At 46.0% G+C, this 16,501-nt stretch overlaps 4 protein-coding genes across 4 annotated transcripts; 3 read left to right on the top strand and 1 right to left on the bottom strand.

Annotated features, from left to right (window-relative positions):
- Positions 1 to 729: 729 nt before the first annotated feature.
- C8R40DRAFT_1177094 (Gti1/Pac2 family-domain-containing protein) lies at positions 730 to 1,942 on the top strand (the record flags this gene model as incomplete). The annotated part of the gene is made up of 6 exons (XM_046232626.1): positions 730 to 935; positions 981 to 1,009; positions 1,078 to 1,088; positions 1,137 to 1,219; positions 1,273 to 1,415; positions 1,464 to 1,942. 6 exons carry the CDS (start codon positions 730 to 732, stop codon positions 1,940 to 1,942), a joined length of 951 nt encoding a protein of 316 aa, XP_046080221.1.
- Positions 1,943 to 3,967: 2,025 nt separating this feature from the next.
- C8R40DRAFT_1163704 (uncharacterized protein) lies at positions 3,968 to 5,999 on the top strand (the record flags this gene model as incomplete). Its single annotated transcript, XM_046230397.1, has 14 exons — positions 3,968 to 4,031; positions 4,090 to 4,274; positions 4,341 to 4,453; positions 4,521 to 4,856; positions 4,908 to 4,933; positions 4,993 to 5,047; positions 5,102 to 5,146; positions 5,195 to 5,246; positions 5,303 to 5,393; positions 5,447 to 5,523; positions 5,576 to 5,587; positions 5,654 to 5,743; positions 5,802 to 5,901; positions 5,959 to 5,999. 14 exons carry the CDS (start codon positions 3,968 to 3,970, stop codon positions 5,997 to 5,999), a joined length of 1,287 nt encoding a protein of 428 aa, XP_046080222.1.
- A 1,073-nt stretch (positions 6,000 to 7,072) lies between these two features.
- Positions 7,073 to 10,904, top strand: C8R40DRAFT_756427 (exocyst complex component Sec5-domain-containing protein). Its single transcript, XM_046236132.1, has 15 exons — positions 7,073 to 7,310; positions 7,362 to 7,469; positions 7,520 to 7,545; positions 7,606 to 7,803; positions 7,859 to 7,939; positions 8,000 to 8,145; positions 8,211 to 8,494; positions 8,559 to 8,794; positions 8,850 to 8,980; positions 9,039 to 9,399; positions 9,447 to 9,814; positions 9,872 to 9,988; positions 10,037 to 10,178; positions 10,236 to 10,414; positions 10,476 to 10,904. The coding sequence occupies exons 1-15, from the start codon at positions 7,237 to 7,239 to the stop codon at positions 10,797 to 10,799; spliced, it is 2,775 nt and encodes a 924-aa protein (XP_046080223.1). The 5' UTR covers positions 7,073 to 7,236; the 3' UTR covers positions 10,800 to 10,904.
- A 77-nt stretch (positions 10,905 to 10,981) lies between these two features.
- On the bottom strand, positions 10,982 to 15,270 carry C8R40DRAFT_1132174 (hydroxymethylglutaryl-coenzyme A reductase-domain-containing protein). The gene is made up of 8 exons (XM_046229229.1): positions 15,139 to 15,270; positions 14,727 to 15,082; positions 14,280 to 14,675; positions 13,674 to 14,216; positions 13,385 to 13,615; positions 12,395 to 13,325; positions 11,489 to 12,341; positions 10,982 to 11,439 (listed from the first exon to the last, which is right to left on the bottom strand). Exons 2-8 carry the CDS (start codon positions 15,039 to 15,041, stop codon positions 11,010 to 11,012), a joined length of 3,699 nt encoding a protein of 1,232 aa, XP_046080224.1. The 5' UTR covers positions 15,042 to 15,082; positions 15,139 to 15,270; the 3' UTR covers positions 10,982 to 11,009.
- Positions 15,271 to 16,501: the final 1,231 nt, after the last annotated feature.

The raw sequence follows: 16,501 nt of genomic DNA on the forward strand, positions 1-16,501 counted from the left end.
TGCAGAAAGTCTAACATGAATCATTGAACCCGCTGAGCTAGTTGGGCGGCAAAGCACCGGCCCGTTATGGAATGTATTTTTTTCGATTTTCGCATGAGTTCGGTGTGTCTGGTTCTTCCGAAATTTGCATCATTTAGGCTTTTAAACTATCCAAAAGGTGTGTTCAAATGTTTATACACTTATAGAGAGCTCATAACTGGGTCCCTTCGAGCTCGTATGGAACAGGATGTGAATGTGTAGTAATGAATAAGAATTGACAGCTAGCCTCCAAATCGAAGAATGAGTGACATCAGGACCCTCGAGCTTGGTTATGAGGTAGATGTATTTTTGTGATTGAAATTGTAAGTGCTATGTAAGACTCTGGTACTCTGTTTTACTGACTTCCTCAAGCGAATGTATTGATACACTAATACAGAACTAATTTTCTTGTTTGTTTTACAACCTCTCCGCTCCGTTCTGTCAGCGATTTATTCACACAAACCAGTTTGGCGTGAGATGACTTTTGCCTTCTATCATTACGTCCAATCACTTGCATACTGTACTTGTGCGTCTGCAATATAGCCTCTCACATGGAGACACCCGATGTTCCTAGAGCCTTGGACATCTAGAATTTGTATTTAACTGGACTGCCATCGATCCTCAGGTTTGTTATAATTTTGCTTAACCTATCAGGCTCTCTTATCTCTTCATCAGCTTGTATTGCACTCCTTGAGTTTCTTTCTACGCGTCATGCAACAACCAACACTCGAATCAGTACGAATTCGATCTACAAGAGATGCACTACAGGTCTTTTACGGAGTCGCGACAAATAAAATTCCTCTCATAACTCGTCGTTTGGATGCGGAAGAGCGCAGAGCTATAGTGGCGGGAAACGTTTACGTGTGGGAGGAACGGGGTGCCAATACTGAGCCCATAGGTATTGGAATGGAGCGATGGTAAGTTATCTTTTTTTCGAAATTTCGATAGCTAAAAAAATCCAGGACCGATGGTATGGGCTGGGGCCCAAGTCGTATGTCTATTGGTACTGTCAGCCGCCTATCGACTCACTTCTAACGTGTTGCATCTACTCACTATCAGGTGTCAGAGATGTATGCATTTTTTTGATTGTTTTACACCCTTTCTAATATCAATACAAGGATTTCTTATTTTATCACCAAAAAGAATCAGACATCGAGGATGATTCACTTAATCCCATAACGCCTTGGGCCCAATTACTTAGGTTCGCTGATTGTGCTGGGATTGGTACCTACATTTCCTGACATACTCTTGAAGAAGACGTGAACCCCCGTCCAGGCTTTCCACGTCGCCCAATATGGGGCACATTGAATCGGAGCGTCTAGTCAAACAAACTTACAGTGTCCATGTATCGCTACCAGCTGATCGCACACGCGGCATTGTCCGAAAGTGGCACCTCAGTCAGTGAACGTTGGTGTCTTTTCGATAATATGCTAATCGTTCCACAGCTGCATACTTCAGCCAGGAAAAGCTGAGTCAATTAAGGACGATTGACTCTGTTCGGGGAATTGGAAATGTCTCAGTACCCGATGGCCTATTTCGTAGCGCTCGAGCAAATAAAGCTCGCCGTGACACTGGTGTCGAAGTGTCATTACCTGGCACCTCCTTGTTAACAGAAACTGTCGTTCCATCTGTGATACTTCCCTTGAGCCCTCGAGAACATTCGGGAGCAATAACGCACTCTTCGTATTCTCGATCATCAATCATTGCACCTATTAAAACGACAATGACACCTTCGACTTCGTCCAGTTCCTCATCAAGCACCTCGAGTCCCGTATTAATACACACTCCGACTACGACACCACCCAAGCAATTGGTACCTCTCCTTTATCTCCAAAACAACACGTCCCCTCGACGTGATCCTGCAGACGAGCAGCTTTTGCGACGCTTCAATACCTTGAGTTCACGAGGTTCTCATCAAAAATAAACCATGTTTGTAGGTAGTCGTAAGCGAAATGCTTTATCTATTCGAACTTTTGTACTTCATCGTCACTTGCGCACGACGCTCATCAGAAACCTTCGTACTTAGACAGATCTCAACGTCTCGTATCTATTTTCGTGTAGAAACTCTGAACGCAAATTTCGCTGCACAGAAGTTGTGGAAAGACTAATTTACACAGCCTTGAAAATCATCGTTTACTGTAGCTCACTCGATAATCTAGGTTGGTTCTAAGTCTGTTCTAAACATGACTAAGGCTGCCTATGATCGTGATAAATCCGTGTATGAATCGGATGTGTGGCGCACCAGAGCTCTGAATTGAAAAGATAGGAACCAGAATGGAAAAATATGTATAAGCTCCTGTATGCTAGGATTACAATGGTCGATTTTCGGAATGACAAATCCCTACTGGCATCCTACGGAGTTAAGTCGGGAATGAGTACTTGAGTCCCGGAAAGAACACTAATTTACTACGTAGAATCTCCGCCGCTCGATATCGAATCGAAGAAAAGTACTCCACGTCAGCTCGGAATTCTGGGATCGGTGGCTTGGGACGAGCGCCAGCGATCTCCGCCTAAAAGCGCTCTAAAGCGCTAACGAGCTTTTGTTTTCCACTCAATTAGCCCAAGTGAAAAAAAAACTGCTGAACTCAGAAAAGTTACCGGGAGCCTGAGGAGAAGTCAACTTGAATAAATTTGCTGATCGTGTTTCCTGACACCTTGTGCCAGGGCTCAGGGGCTAGTGTCATAAATACCTTCGACAGCTTAGAGCTGGCCAGGTGCACGACGTAAACAGTTAGGAGGTATACACATCTAAGTGATACTATGACCCCTCGTCAAACCGTCAAAGGTTCGTTGAAGCCGCCAAGTCGAGTATCCTCAAGTACCAATGCGACCGAGATGCATTTCATATCAGAGCCTATACACAAACCATGATTCCGTAGAGCTAACCGGGAGCGCGGGTTTGTGCCATGAATGTTGAAATCCAGGCCTCTTCTGCTGACTATATTTCGAGAAGTTCATGTCCGACTATAATCGAACACAGTGAATGTCAGTTCTCAGCCGTAATAAACGGAGGGGAAACTGGTCCAAACCTTCCGAAGGGAGAGCGGGTCATCATTCTCCGAGTAAACACACTTTGGTCATAACTTCCTTACCTTTCTGTTCTTCGCTCTAAGCAACGTCGGAAGGCAGTTGGATGTTTCACCACTCAGAAATGGACGCTCTGCAGTGGAGTTCTCGAGTATCTGTTTATGATAACCACAAGTTGTCAGCTGGCTCGGTCATTCACTGGCAGTTAAATTGAAATCCGTTAGAAAATTCGTATCTGGCCACAAGCTATTGTCTTTTTTGGTCCATTCTTATTGCCATACCTCGATACATATTTCCAAAGTTAGCACGAGTCTAGCATCATACCATGAGCATACATCTGGAAAGTCGCCGTCTTGAAATCGGAAAAAGAATTTGCGACCTTACCGCGAAGAGCGCAAATCGAGTGGCTCAGTAAAATCAAGCAAACTCTCGCCTGGCTAGCCGTTACGTTGGGTTTTTCCTTGAACCGATAGCATTGATATTAGGGTTGCTTACATCCGAGTACTGTCAAGAACTTTTCAGGATCTTTTCACAATTGGCGTTCCGGATGTCAGGATTGAACATTTTTGAGGCTATCGCTAACGCATAATACATATGCGCTTCAGTCCAAGCAGAAGAACCTCAGGCAATCAGCTCACTGGTAAGTACGATCGGCAGCACCTCCAAAGACCTCTATCCGCTGAGTACGTGGGGCATTGATTTGTAGCCCTTGATCAAGTTGGGAGATTTAAATCCAAGCTCTTCTGGAAAACTTCGGGAGTAACTTGTAACCAATGGACAGGCGTATACCAAAAGAATTTTGCGACCATCAAGGTCGAACCGTTGACCAATGGTACAAATAGACGCGCTGTTATTGACGTCACCGGGGCGCTAACCGGATCCGGGCGCTAAAACTTAACCCACCTACTCTCATATTATTATTATGAGTGACAAACTTATTTCTGAACCCAAGGTTCGAGGCGCGAATAGGTCTACAAAGGTCGCTGGTACGAATTACCATTTTACTTCCATGATTTATTTAAACCAATGATTCTTTATCCAAAGGTAAACTTAAAGTCTTACCCGAGCAACCTGAGCCTGCCTCAGTCGATGCCAACAGGAGCAGAGGCAAACGCATAGACGGTGCCGAAACCTTGGATGAAGGAATTTATACGACAGGCACTACTGGAGATAGCGATGAGGGGGATATTGATGACGATTCAGCGACAGACGAAGTGGAAGATGTTGAGGTCGGTTTCATGTCCGTTTCTCATTGCTACCTTCCGTGTTCACTTGGTAACACGCCTCCATGATAGGTATACAATCAGATATCTCTCATTCCGGACGGGAAAGCGCGCAGAGATGCACTGAGGCTGACCAAAAAGAAAGCGAAATCATTACCTAGAGTCACTGCTTATGCGACTGCGACGTACGTTTCTTCGTTCGTCCTATAATGTTCAGACTATCTCATGACCATTTGAATTATGCCTACCCAGGTCTTTTCGTATGGACGATGTGCTAAAATTCTTCAATGCCCGTCAAAATGCATATCATACCAATCCAAAGCTCATAGACGAAGTAATCTATTCCCCGTACGCATATCAAATTTCAGCGTCTACCAATGTGGATGCGTCAACGCAGGCCAGCCGAGTGGGGGACCTCCTCGGGGTAGAGGAGTTACGGCTGCAAGAAGGGGATGAGCTTCGGACTATCAAGAAAAAGAATAAATTTGGATCCTCCCCCACCGAAGCAGAGATATTTGTATTCGAATACGGCACAGTAGTTATATGGGGCATGTCTGAAGCGCAGGAAAAGCGCTTCTTGTCTTCTCTGTGAGTATTTTCATATAGATTTATCTTATTCATCTATTCATATGTTGACAGGAAGAGATTTGAGGTTGAAAAACTCTGTGCGTCGTTTGCTACTGCCGTAAATTTCTAGCTCTCAATTGCACTCTACTGTGCACAGCACCTGAAGATGCCGAAATGGAAGACCTCAATTATTACTACGCCAACTATAGTCGGTAGGTTTGCTCTTTTGTTTATTGCCTTCGCTAGTCTATTACTGGATGGTGTAGAATATATAACGACGTAATCACGCTACGGAAAGGCTCGGGTTACATGTAGGTTTCATCTTTAATTGCTATGGTCGACGCTCAAGTTTCTCGTAGGACTAAACTATCATTATCCCATGCCTTATCGCAATCAGTCAAGATATCACTTGTAAGCTTTCCTCCGTTAACTTCTTGATGCGAGATGCTCAAAGACTTCACATGCAGTTCGAGAAGTTAATATCCAACACCATCGAAGAAACTAAGGATATTCCAGAACTCATCAGCGAAACAGGCAAAATAGGGATGCCGCATAATGGTATGCTCTCATATTCTAACGCGATACATCTCATCATTATCGAACCTTATCAGAGATCATGCAGCAGATTGGCCAACTCTTCCTCCTGAGGACGAACATCAACTCTGTTGGTTCTGTTCTTGATTCACCTGTGAGCACAGACGTCCTTTTCCAGCACAAGTACTCAGTCATTTCAATCACAGGAAGTATTCTGGGTAAGCTTTGCGTAGACACCAGTGCTATTTCGGATGCTGAGAATCAAAATTCTTTTCGACCATTAGAGTTTTCCAGACCTACAACCACTGTATGATGCTGCTCGAAGCTACTTGGAGATCCCTCAACGGATCAATCTTCTCAATACGCGTGTGGAGGTAAGGCTCTAATATATCCCTTTCTTCCAGTATCGGCTTATGCTCTGATTCCACGCAGGTGTTACAAGATATGCTCCAACTTTTGAAGGAGTCTGTTTCTAGCAAGCATGCCGAACGACTCGAACAGATCGTAATAGCTTTAATCGCAATTGAAATCGGTGAGTTCCCCTTTCGTTTCTCTCAGTCCGGTTCGGTCAGCTCACGAATACCCATAGTTCTAGGTATAGTCACCATCCTGGTCGATCTTTTGGCGTAAACTGCTTCGTTATTTGTATTTGTGGTCTCTTCAAACAACTGATGCCGTGAATTGACCTGCATTCTGTTGGCCCTTACGTAGCTATTGGATATTTGCGATGAAAATTCACTTTACCAAGAAGTATTGGTTCAAGCGAAACGAAGTAATACCGGCTAGGGGGTAATCCGGACGACCTATGGTAGCATATGGTGTTGACGTGAATTATTACGAAGTCATACGCGCAACCTGGGCCTTTGTGCAAGAGGTGCGCGACCGGAGTGATTGTATCTATACATAATTTCCCCTTGAAAGCGTGTGTGTATACTGGAATCCTGCTAGAATCTTCGTCAGAAAGGCCTGCCGACGTCTCGCAGACACCTATGTAGTTATCTCGTGGTCGGCCAACGACATACAAAAGAAAACATCATTCTGAACACTGCAAATATGAATCAGTGAATAGAATCATCCGTATTGTCAGCACGTACATAGTGGAAATCCGAAATGACATCGGACAGACAGAGCAAAGGTCCGCATCCGTATGTACTATCTAGGAGGTTGATTAGTGTCATGCGTGGTTTCCGATAGATCGGAAGAATTCTGGAGTAGATTCTGGACGAGTATGTGGGGTCGCAATCCCGTAACTCCTCGGTATGTGTCTATGTATAGAAAGTGTGAGGATAGATTATGAGGCGATGGCGATGGGTCATACTGGAAGAGAATGTCCGGCACGAGATATATACCTCGTTCTTGTCCCCGACAAGTTCCATGCCATTGTATATGCTTTCTGCTAGCCACTGTCCTAACCGCGTTCGCAAAAAATCGGGCCATTGACGAGATCCTCGGACCATGTTTTCCCAGATATTAAGTCAGCTTTGCCATCCCACAGATACATGTCGGCTTCGACAAGCGTAACTTGGATACTTGTGATCCTATGGATCTCGCCCTCAAGGTTGTACGAATTCATCGTGTACGAGTTTCTGGAAGAAACTGAAAGACCGTCATAAACTGAATTAGCATTGGACACAATCATGTCTTTCTAAATGGGCGAGGCGTGCGTGGTTGAAGATATGAAGGGTTGAATCCTGAAAACATTGGGGAATCGCCGGTGACATTGAGGTCGAGGTTAATTTTGGTATAGACGCCCATCGTATCTATGACAGTCAAGGAAGCGCTTGACTTCATACATGATCACTAGCTAGAGACTTGATTCTACTATTTCATCTGTCCTCTTGGGATCCGCTTCGCCCTTTCTTGCAAGATGCCCAAGCTCAACTTCGATGCCGATGAAGCAACGCTTTTGAAAGCGTACAAGATTTCTTCATTGAATCCCATGTAGGTATGAGGGTGCAAATGCAGGAGTCTTGAATACTGAGTTCTGCGTAGGCAGTGGGAGGATATTGATCATGACTTTGAAGACTCTGTGGCCGGCGCGCTGTCATCTAGTAATAATGAAACGGAAGGTGACCCGTTAGGCATTGGTTCAGATGTCAAGTGCGTTTCCCATCTTCTAGCGGTTTCTTCTGTGTTGAAGCTTGCATCAGCTTGAAAGAAATGGACATGGAGTCAAGTGAGCTATAAAGAGCACGCTGCAAGAATCTCAACTGCTCTGACTGAATACGTTTTTCAGAGGCTTCTGTCTTAATTACGTCCAAGTCCTTTGATCCAAAAGCCTTTCTATCCCTTGTACACCCAAACGCGACATATCAGGACCTTGCATCCGGTATAGCCCATCTCCAATCCTCTATAGATGCTCGTTCGGAGGCCATTCGCATCCTGGTTGAAGATAATTTGGATCGGTTTGTGGCCGTGAAGGCGAGTACGGATGGTAGGCGCGCTGATCTATTCCGACGAGACACCAATCGATATTCATCTTCTGTCAGCCCTTTATGCTGAAATGAAGGAAGGCCTACTGGAGTCTTCGACAGAATACGCATCGAAACCGTTACGGGACGAGCTGAAGCGTATGTGCTAACATTGTCTTCATGTGTTTCTCTCTTTCCAACCCATCATGATCAATCCAGAGGCCGCAGTGAAGGCCAACCAAGTCTTTCTTCCGGTTCTTGAAAATGCCTCCAAAGCGGACAAGCTCCGCACAACGCTTGGCGTTTTCGAAAGAAGCAAATTCTTCTTCAACCTACCCAGTTTCATCATCGAGTCGATAGAGGCTGTGAGTACGACGAGCTAATCCTTTTGGACAGGTTGAGTATTCATATCATATACTCTATCTGTCAGGGTCGGTACGAAGTTGCGATGCGTGATTACAAAAAAGGCAAGCTTCTCCTTGACACTCGTCCGGGTCAGCTTCTTCCTATCAGCGCATCGAAAGATAAAGACAAAGACGACAAAGGAGGCGGAGCATCGGCTGGTCCTACATCAGCAGAACAACAGCAGCAAAAGCGCATATTAGACAAGGTGTGGGCGAACGTTGAGAAAGCCATGGGCGAAATGCGGAATGTGCTCCTTGGACAGTTGAGAGACCCTGGAAGGAGTGTAGAAGAACAGGAGAAAACCCTTGAGTGAGAATAGTCTACTCAAAGAATCTGATCATAACCTGAGCATTCCCGTTTTCTATGTTACCAGGCTACTGATTGAACTGCCATTAACGGAAGATCCTGCATGGACATACTTCGATAGTCAGCACAAGCACATTCTAGAGCAGATGAACAAAACATTCAGAATATCTACCGCTGCTGTGACTGCCGCGCTTGAGAAGAGCGCTCTCGACAATGCTGGCGATTCATTGACAGACTCTTTAGTCACTCAGTTGCGGCAAAGCATTTCCGCGTTAGAAGCCAAACAGCCAGACGCAGTCATCGGTGAGAATACAAGCTTTGCGTTTACTTGCCTACGTATTGATATTGGGAGATCTAGCGAAGTCCGCCGGCGAACCTGTTTGGCAAGCTATCCTGGACCTTGTGAAGAATGTAGGCGAGGCGATGATGGGGAGCTTGCCTAACTTTTGGAAGATATCGAATGGATTCATAGATGGGAAGTTTAAGAAAGTTCGTTTTACAGTAATGAACCTTCGATACAATACCTATTGACGGCACGCATCCATAGGCATCGACCTCATCATCATCAACTAGTCGCCGCAGTCCCTCCCAATGCCGCACTATGGCTTTAGATATCGTCAAGCTGTACATCTCCTTCCTATCCCAATTTTTCAATCTTTCCGATATGGCCGTAACGTCTTCTCCGGGTATTCCCTCCAGTAATGACGCCACTTCAACATTGTTACCCTCAAACTCAAACTCGCTTTCGACCGCGCATTATCTTCTGAAAATATTTGGCGAAATTCAGGATTGCGTGAACGAACTCAATGCGATGGAGATTTCTGGTGATGTCTCCGCAAGCCTTAAGGGGCTGTTGGATAGTACGAAGTGGAGGTTTGAAGATGTGTTAATTGCTGCTTGGCTGAGAGGTAATTCATTCTCTCCCGGCACGATCGCGTTAGCTTACTGCCAGTAGACGCCAGCGACTTCCATCATCTTGAAGCATGGGTTTCTAGTCCCTCTGATCCATCTGCAACACACTATCTCACTCAGATGGAGCTCTACCAACGGCATATCACCACTGCAGCTTACCGAATCGCTGGCGGTGTCGATTCCTCATCTCTTATCAGCAAGGGAAACAAACAGAATCCTATTCCCGCAGCGTTCGTGTCGAAGATTATCAAGGCGTTCATGGACGTACTGTATACTTTCTTAGAGGGTCTTGTGAAGCTCGTGGAAGATGAAAGAGAAGGGGGAGCAAATGTTAATGGAGTAGATCCAGTTGCAACTGCGTCGACGTCAAATGCGACGAATGCATTGGAGCTCCTGGATCTAAGCAATAAGGTAGGTTCTTTCAATAACACCCGATTATCCATATTCTCAGAATGTTGCATGTCGTAGGACAGTCGTTTGTTGCTGGTGCTTTCGAATCTCAACCATATGTCCAAGTCGATTTTCCCCAGTATGATCACACAGTTGGAAAATGCGTTCGGAGTTACAATCACAGATGAGAGACAGGTACCCATTCTTCTTGATATCCGGTTGCATCTGATTTCCGGAATGTAGACTTTAATGACAGTCATTGCGGATCTGGATACAACCATGTTCCAAGGGTATTCAAAGCCTCGCGCAGCTGTGGTCACTAGTCTTGTACGTGGAGGGATTCTCGATGAGAGCATGGATTGGTATGAGACTCTTCAACCGAAAGGTAAGTACTCCAACCATGCCCAAAACAATTCGACAGTAATGCTTTTGCGAATTCAAGAAATACGCCCGTACATGTACGAAACTCTAATGTACCTCGTGGGGGTCCATGCGCAAATCACGAGTGTGGCGGAAGTCGTGCTGGAACGGACACTGAATTACCTAGCGGAAGCGTTAGCAGAAGAGGCATTGAAATGTTTTAAACAGGTGAAGAGGTTCGGGATGGGTGGAATGTTGAGGGTATCATAGTGTTCTTCACCCCTTCATCCTTTTCACTCATTTTTTTACATTTTTTTACTAGGCGACTCTCGAAATCGAATTCATGCACCAAACATTGGGCAAATATGTCACACCTACAGCCGCGAAAACACTATCGGATCTATACAATAAAATTTCTCAGGCGTATGCGCGTCGGCCGGGGGATGAGAATCTGCAGAATCATTTGGATGGGGTGAAAAAGACTCTTGCAGATACGAGACGAGCAACGGGAATTGAGTTCCTATGCTTTAGGCAGACGAAGACTGCGAGCGCAAAGACAACAGGGGGAGGAGGAAAATCGAGAGACAGGGAAGCCAAGGACAGAGACAACGCTGGACTTCGAAGTGCTGGAGGAAAAGTGCCATAATGTTGTTTAGCGTCGTACGCAATGAGACGCAACGCCGCTTCCCATCAGTTACAACAAGTTCTACGTCCATACAGGATCTATACACTCATGGTTTACCGATTGAGAGATTCAACTTGTATGGAGATAAACGTAAATTTGTTAGTAGATACAGTTGAATTTACACAATTAAGATAAGTAGAAATATATCATACGAATGTTGTATTGTAGCGTTCAAGGTTTCTCTAATGAATAAGGGGGTAATGACCCAGTGGACGCCGATGGTGTGAGAGCGCTCATACCTAATTCTCTCGCCTTTATCCCGAGAACACCACCAGTCTCAGTTCCGAGAGGACCACCGGGCGTAACAGGGGTAGAAGCAGCAGGTGTATTAAGTTGAGAGCGATTGTGTACCAGATGAGCGCGGACAAGATGACCTGCAGCAAGAGCGCTCATCAACGAAAGTTCCCCTGCCATAACGGCCGCAGCAATTAAGCGAGCAAGGGCTTGAGCATTTTGACCAGGATGTGTAGGGTGAGCACCCTTGAACCCAAGCATTTCGAGAATAGCCTGTTGGGGAGCGAGGACGGTTCCACCGCCGACAGTACCGACCTCAATGGAAGGCATTGAGACTGTCATAAGTAAGTCTTCACCGTTATTGGTACTAGAATACGTCAGTTTTCAAGAGCACACAGATGAAGAATTCAACTCACGGTTCCATGAGTGTCATACAGTTAGAACTTTCAACATTTTGCGCAGGATCTTGACCAGTAGCAAGAAATATAGCCGTTAAAATGTTGGCAGCATGAGCGTTGAAACCACCGATAGATCCAGCCATTGCACTTCCAATTAAGTTCTTCTTCGTGTTCAGATTGCAAAGTGCCTCTACTGTTGTCTTCAAAACACTCTTGACGACCTTCCCTGGTATGACCGCCTCCGCAACGACGCTCTTTCCCCGACCCTCTATCCAGTTAATCGCTGCTGGCTTCTTGTCTGTACAGTAGTTGCCAGATAATGCCAGTGTAATCATGTCAGGGAAGTGTTGCTGCATGACTTCCAAAGCCTTCTCGGTACCTTTAGATATCATATTCATACCCATGGCATCCCCAGTGGCAGTGGCGAACCGGACAAACAACGTTCGGCCAGCCATCGCGCATTTGAGACTGCGCAGTTTCGCAAACCGCGATGTTGACTCGAATGCTTCCTTGACAATAGAGTAGCCCTCCTCAGAGTCAATCCAAGCCCTACATTTCGCAGCCTGGACGATAGAGGGAAAGTCGATAGCAGGCCCTCGGGTCATTGCATCCTGAGTCAAGACGGTGGTCACTCCTCCACCAGCATTCAAAGCCTTGCATCCACGAGAAGTGGAGGCGACGAGTGTACCTTCAGCTGTGGCCATGGGAATAGGAAATAGATGACCATCGATCTTCAGAGGCCCAGCAATACCTAGAGGAAGGGGAATGAAACCGACCACATTCTCGCAGCAAGCGCCCATAACACGAGAGTAGTCGTAATGACGCATAGGTACGTCCGAATGTTCGAGGGTTTGTGTTGACGATGCACGAGCTACAGAATTGGCTTGTTTGACAGACAGACTTACAGAGAATAAATTGACTTACAGATCAGCGCACGACGAATTCTCACAGCCCTCTCATATTCAGTGTTTCCTAGTACCTTCTCTAGCGCATATGCGGCTACCTTTCCATTTTGAGCCAGAAGAATAACCTCCTCATCGTTCAATAATGACAAAGCGACGCTGACCGGTCGGGGACCCTTTTCAAAGATCTCGATGCATTCCTCGAGCGAACGGACAATCACGTCATTTTCCTCGTTATCAGAAGACGACGACGACGCATCTTGGGAGGAAGAGCTCTGAGTGAGACGACGTGCTTGAAGCCTGCGGTCGACTTCATCGAGTGTAAACGTTGCTGGACGACGAGGTGCCGGAGCGGGAGCAATGATTGGCGGCGGCATGAGAGCAATAGGCGAGACAGGTTGCTGTACTACGACAGGTTCGGAATGTGCGTAAGATGATGAGGGTTCAGCAGTAGCGTCACCGCCAAACCGAACGCCACCCAATTTTGCCACGGATCCCTTCCCACCAAGGCCTGCTGCAATCCCTTTGAGCAAGTAGCCATTCAAGCTAATAGAGACTGCCAGAACCATCACAATCCACTTCGACAGGACAGGATCTCCTACAAGACGGGACCAGCTCGACATAAAGTTTTCCACTATTTCCGAGGTGGAACGAGAGGTACCAGAATCAGACGAAGAGCTCGCGGAATCGTGAATAGCAGAGTCCAGGGGTATAACCCGAACATGAATGGAGGGGTTAACCTTAACTAAAAGACCATGGTTATTTGTCTCGGTACCCTCGTTGACTTCGGCCTCAATGTGCTCGGTGGCAGCAAGGGAGTTCAGGACATGCTGAATCGCAGGAGTCGAGATGTCAACCTTGCGGAAAGAGTTTATTGACTGCAGGGAGAGATGTCGTTGAGGAGTTAAGGGAGTAATGAAGTTGAGGATATGCAGTGTGAGGAAAGTAGTGATCTGGAGACGACACTCATGAGTAGGGGTGCATGAAGCTAATGATGAAGGCGTGTATTTACCAGGAGCAATTTGAGGCGAGCTACAGGATTCTCAGGCTTATCCTGTTTCTTTCCGGGGGTTGCAGGGAGGCTGGATCCCTTTTCACCTAAAACCAAGGAAGAGATTTTTTTGCCTAAGCTGGGATGCGACGGACGAAGCTTTGGTGAACTAGTAGGCGAAGTAGCAACAGAGGCGACTCTGGAAGCAACTCTGGATTTCGAGATAGCCCGAATGGATTGAATACGACGGACCTAAGGAGGAAACACGATCAGTAATGTCGAACGACCCCGTGATTGAAGTCAAACTTGCCTCAATCATGACACAAAGGATCGACGATAAGAACGTGCATAGCAACAAGCAGTCCATGCCAAGGACGAGAGCAGCAAGCGCGCACACCTCGCTTAGACCGTTGACTTTACTGTAAGCTCCAATGACAAGAACGGCAATCTCAAGAACATAATCACGAAATATGGGAGTATAGACACTGCTCAACGACTCGAGCACAATTTCGCCTGCAGGCTTTAGTTGTCCATTTGAGCTAGAGCCACCTACAGGGCTTTGTAGATGAGGATGACTGAACACCACTCGAGCCAGGCGCAGAGGTTTGTCAAATCCGACCGTGCACACGAGGAACGGAAGGGCTTCCGTTAGGGCAACTGGATCCATGGGAATGCGGAACCACATAGCAATCGGCAGGGACAAAAGAAGTGCGAATACGGAAGAAGTAAAAATGGCAGAAGGAAGCCAGAAATTTGAACCGAGTCGGCGAGAACGATAGAACAACAAAAGGAAAGTGGCGTGCATGAGGACGTAGCCGGCCAAGATCAAGACGATGTCGAGGGAATCTGCTTTCTGTATATGGTAAAATCACATTTGAGTGATTCATACGGCGCGGTGTTAAAAAAGATGACATACCTTGGCTAAATCCCAGAATCGTACGACAAGAGCGGTAGCGGCATACGCTACCCATTTGCTACTCTTCATGTCACCGATTGCCTCAGCCTGTTTAGCTTCTACTTCAAATTCCACGCCACCGTGGAACGGAGAAGACTTGATCAAACGGTCGAACGCGACAGTAAAGTCTTCCTTGACACCTGGTGTGAACGCAAGGGTTTGATGAATGGACCGAGACTTGACCAGCTCATTTGTAAAGCAAGGCGCTTCGAGTTCAAGCGCTTCGCTACTGACGGGTCTGAAACAGGCGTTGTCATATGCGAATCCCGATATGGAAGTAGGTATTTCTTTTGTGAAGTTAAGAACCGATTCGGTCAAATCTGTATTTGCAAAGAATGTCAACCAGTCGGGAGTGGTCTGTGAGAAATCATTAGGTCGTTCAACACGTAAGGATAATATGATGCGCACCTCCGTTAACCGATGAACGGAATCTAACGAATACTCGACTGGAAAGAGTTCGAGAGGAAGTATGGAGGCGTCGGGAGAGTATTTGGCTTTCGCGTGATGCCAGAAGGTGTCTCGGACACTGACCCATTCGTTACCACGTAAAAGAGCATGTGAAGGGCGTAGAATAGAAGGATAAGAGGGTGCGAAGAAGGCTGAGTGTTTGATGGCGGAAAGGACATGGAAGTAAGCCAAAGTTCCAACTATGGAGAAAAAGACGATAGTCTCAATGGGAGAATAGGCGGCATGGATTACGAAGGGCTTGAGTACAGCGCGCATAACGAAAATAGTGCGCTGAACGCTCTAGACAGGAACGAATACTAACGAACAACAGTCAGTAACCAGCAGTGGAATCTATGGGGGACCTTGAACTTACGGAGTGCAGTATTAGTTACGTCTGGAGCGGCCGCGTTTTAACCAGACTCTCAAAGTGGTGCCAGTTGAAGGGCAATGATTTCGGGAGGTGGTACGACACTCTGGTTTGGTTTTATCTATTTCTTGTTTATTGTCAGGGACAAGAAATTTACCCTTGAAATTCCTAATTTAAGCACCCGTGAGAACGTTTCTTCAAATTTTTCACAGTTTCTCCCAGAAACTGTCACGAAATTGGCCATAAAACCGGGTATCGCGAGGTACAGGCTGAGTACAGCTGTTCTACTCGTATATTTTTTTCGAGCTTTGCGGCCGTTGTGCTGATTCAAGTTCATTCTTTCTTCGGGACCTCCTTATCGGCTATGCAAGTTGATGAATCTCGGAATGTTTTGAAACACATTGATTAAACATGGTATAATACAATAAGTACGGCAGTTTCATCCTTTGTCTGTTACATAGACCTACAAGCTCTGAAGATCTGAAGGCTTTTGTGTATTGAATAACTCGCGCCTCTTTCTTCATTGCCTCAAAGTTGCGAATGATTCCTGATTTTTAATGTCAGCCTCCCTCGAGGGGTCTGCTTTAGGCCTAAGTATCCCTGGATATAGTAGACATCTCAAATTGTAGTGCACTCTTCGTCTTTCTCTGTACCTCAAAGTTCGACTTGTGCGTTGCCTGTCATATCTCACTGTTAAATCGCTTCTCATAATGATAAACGAATTTTATTGTTAGTACTAGTAAATGCGGTAGCTTAGCATGGTGGCAAGGGTAACCCTATTACAGTCTTATCTCGATAGCACTATCGAGTAACCTTTTCCTTATCAAAATGATCCAGCACTCAAGGTGCCTCCTCAGTAATGGCCTCCATCGTCTCTCGATGATCGAAACATCCGGAACATCGACTGTTATGTATTCTTGCGAGGTCTTGAGCCTTGAATGTTGAGACGTTGACGCGTTGAACTGACCTGTGAGGCGACATTTCCGAAGATAAACAATCGGAAACGGGATTCGGACGGAACTTTGACAAGCTCCGACAGTCTAAACTGCGGCACTGCAGCTAATTTGTGTAATCTTCCGTTCACATACATACATATGCTGTACGATTGCTGCACTACCAACATTGAAATGTTTCGTTATGCCAGACAATTTCCAGAGGTCGAAATCATGCAGTGCAAGGTGTTGATAGTTACAGTGGTGAGGGAAAGCTCGATACCTTCGAAGTTCAAGTGGGATTTTCAAGCAGGCGCAGTAAATGGAGGGATATTCACCGTATATTGGTGGTCATGGGTACAAGATAGAAGGCGTTGCTCCGCAATCCAAAGGTGCAATCCGAATTGAGGGCGTGAGAAACTGTACAGCTACCTGAT

This window comes from Lentinula edodes, assembly GCF_021015755.1.
Source record: "Lentinula edodes strain Le(Bin) 0899 ss11 chromosome Unknown C8R40scaffold_59, whole genome shotgun sequence".
Taxonomy (NCBI): Eukaryota; Fungi; Basidiomycota; class Agaricomycetes; order Agaricales; family Omphalotaceae; genus Lentinula; species Lentinula edodes.

Coding starts and splice junctions, on each gene's coding strand:
- C8R40DRAFT_1132174 (XM_046229229.1), bottom strand. CDS start 15,041: ATGCGCGCTGTACTCAAGCCCTTCGTAATCCATGCCGCCTATTCTCCC. Junction 13,616..13,673: donor TCCTTTGTGTCATGATTGAG/GCAAGTTTGACT, acceptor TTTCCTCCTTAG/GTCCGTCGTATTCAATCCAT. Junction 11,440..11,488: donor TGTATGACACTCATGGAACC/GTGAGTTGAATT, acceptor GACGTATTCTAG/TACCAATAACGGTGAAGACT.
- C8R40DRAFT_756427 (XM_046236132.1), top strand. CDS start 7,237: ATGCCCAAGCTCAACTTCGATGCCGATGAAGCAACGCTTTTGAAAGCG. Junction 8,495..8,558: donor GAACAGGAGAAAACCCTTGA/GTGAGAATAGTC, acceptor CTATGTTACCAG/GCTACTGATTGAACTGCCAT. Junction 9,989..10,036: donor CAATCACAGATGAGAGACAG/GTACCCATTCTT, acceptor TCCGGAATGTAG/ACTTTAATGACAGTCATTGC.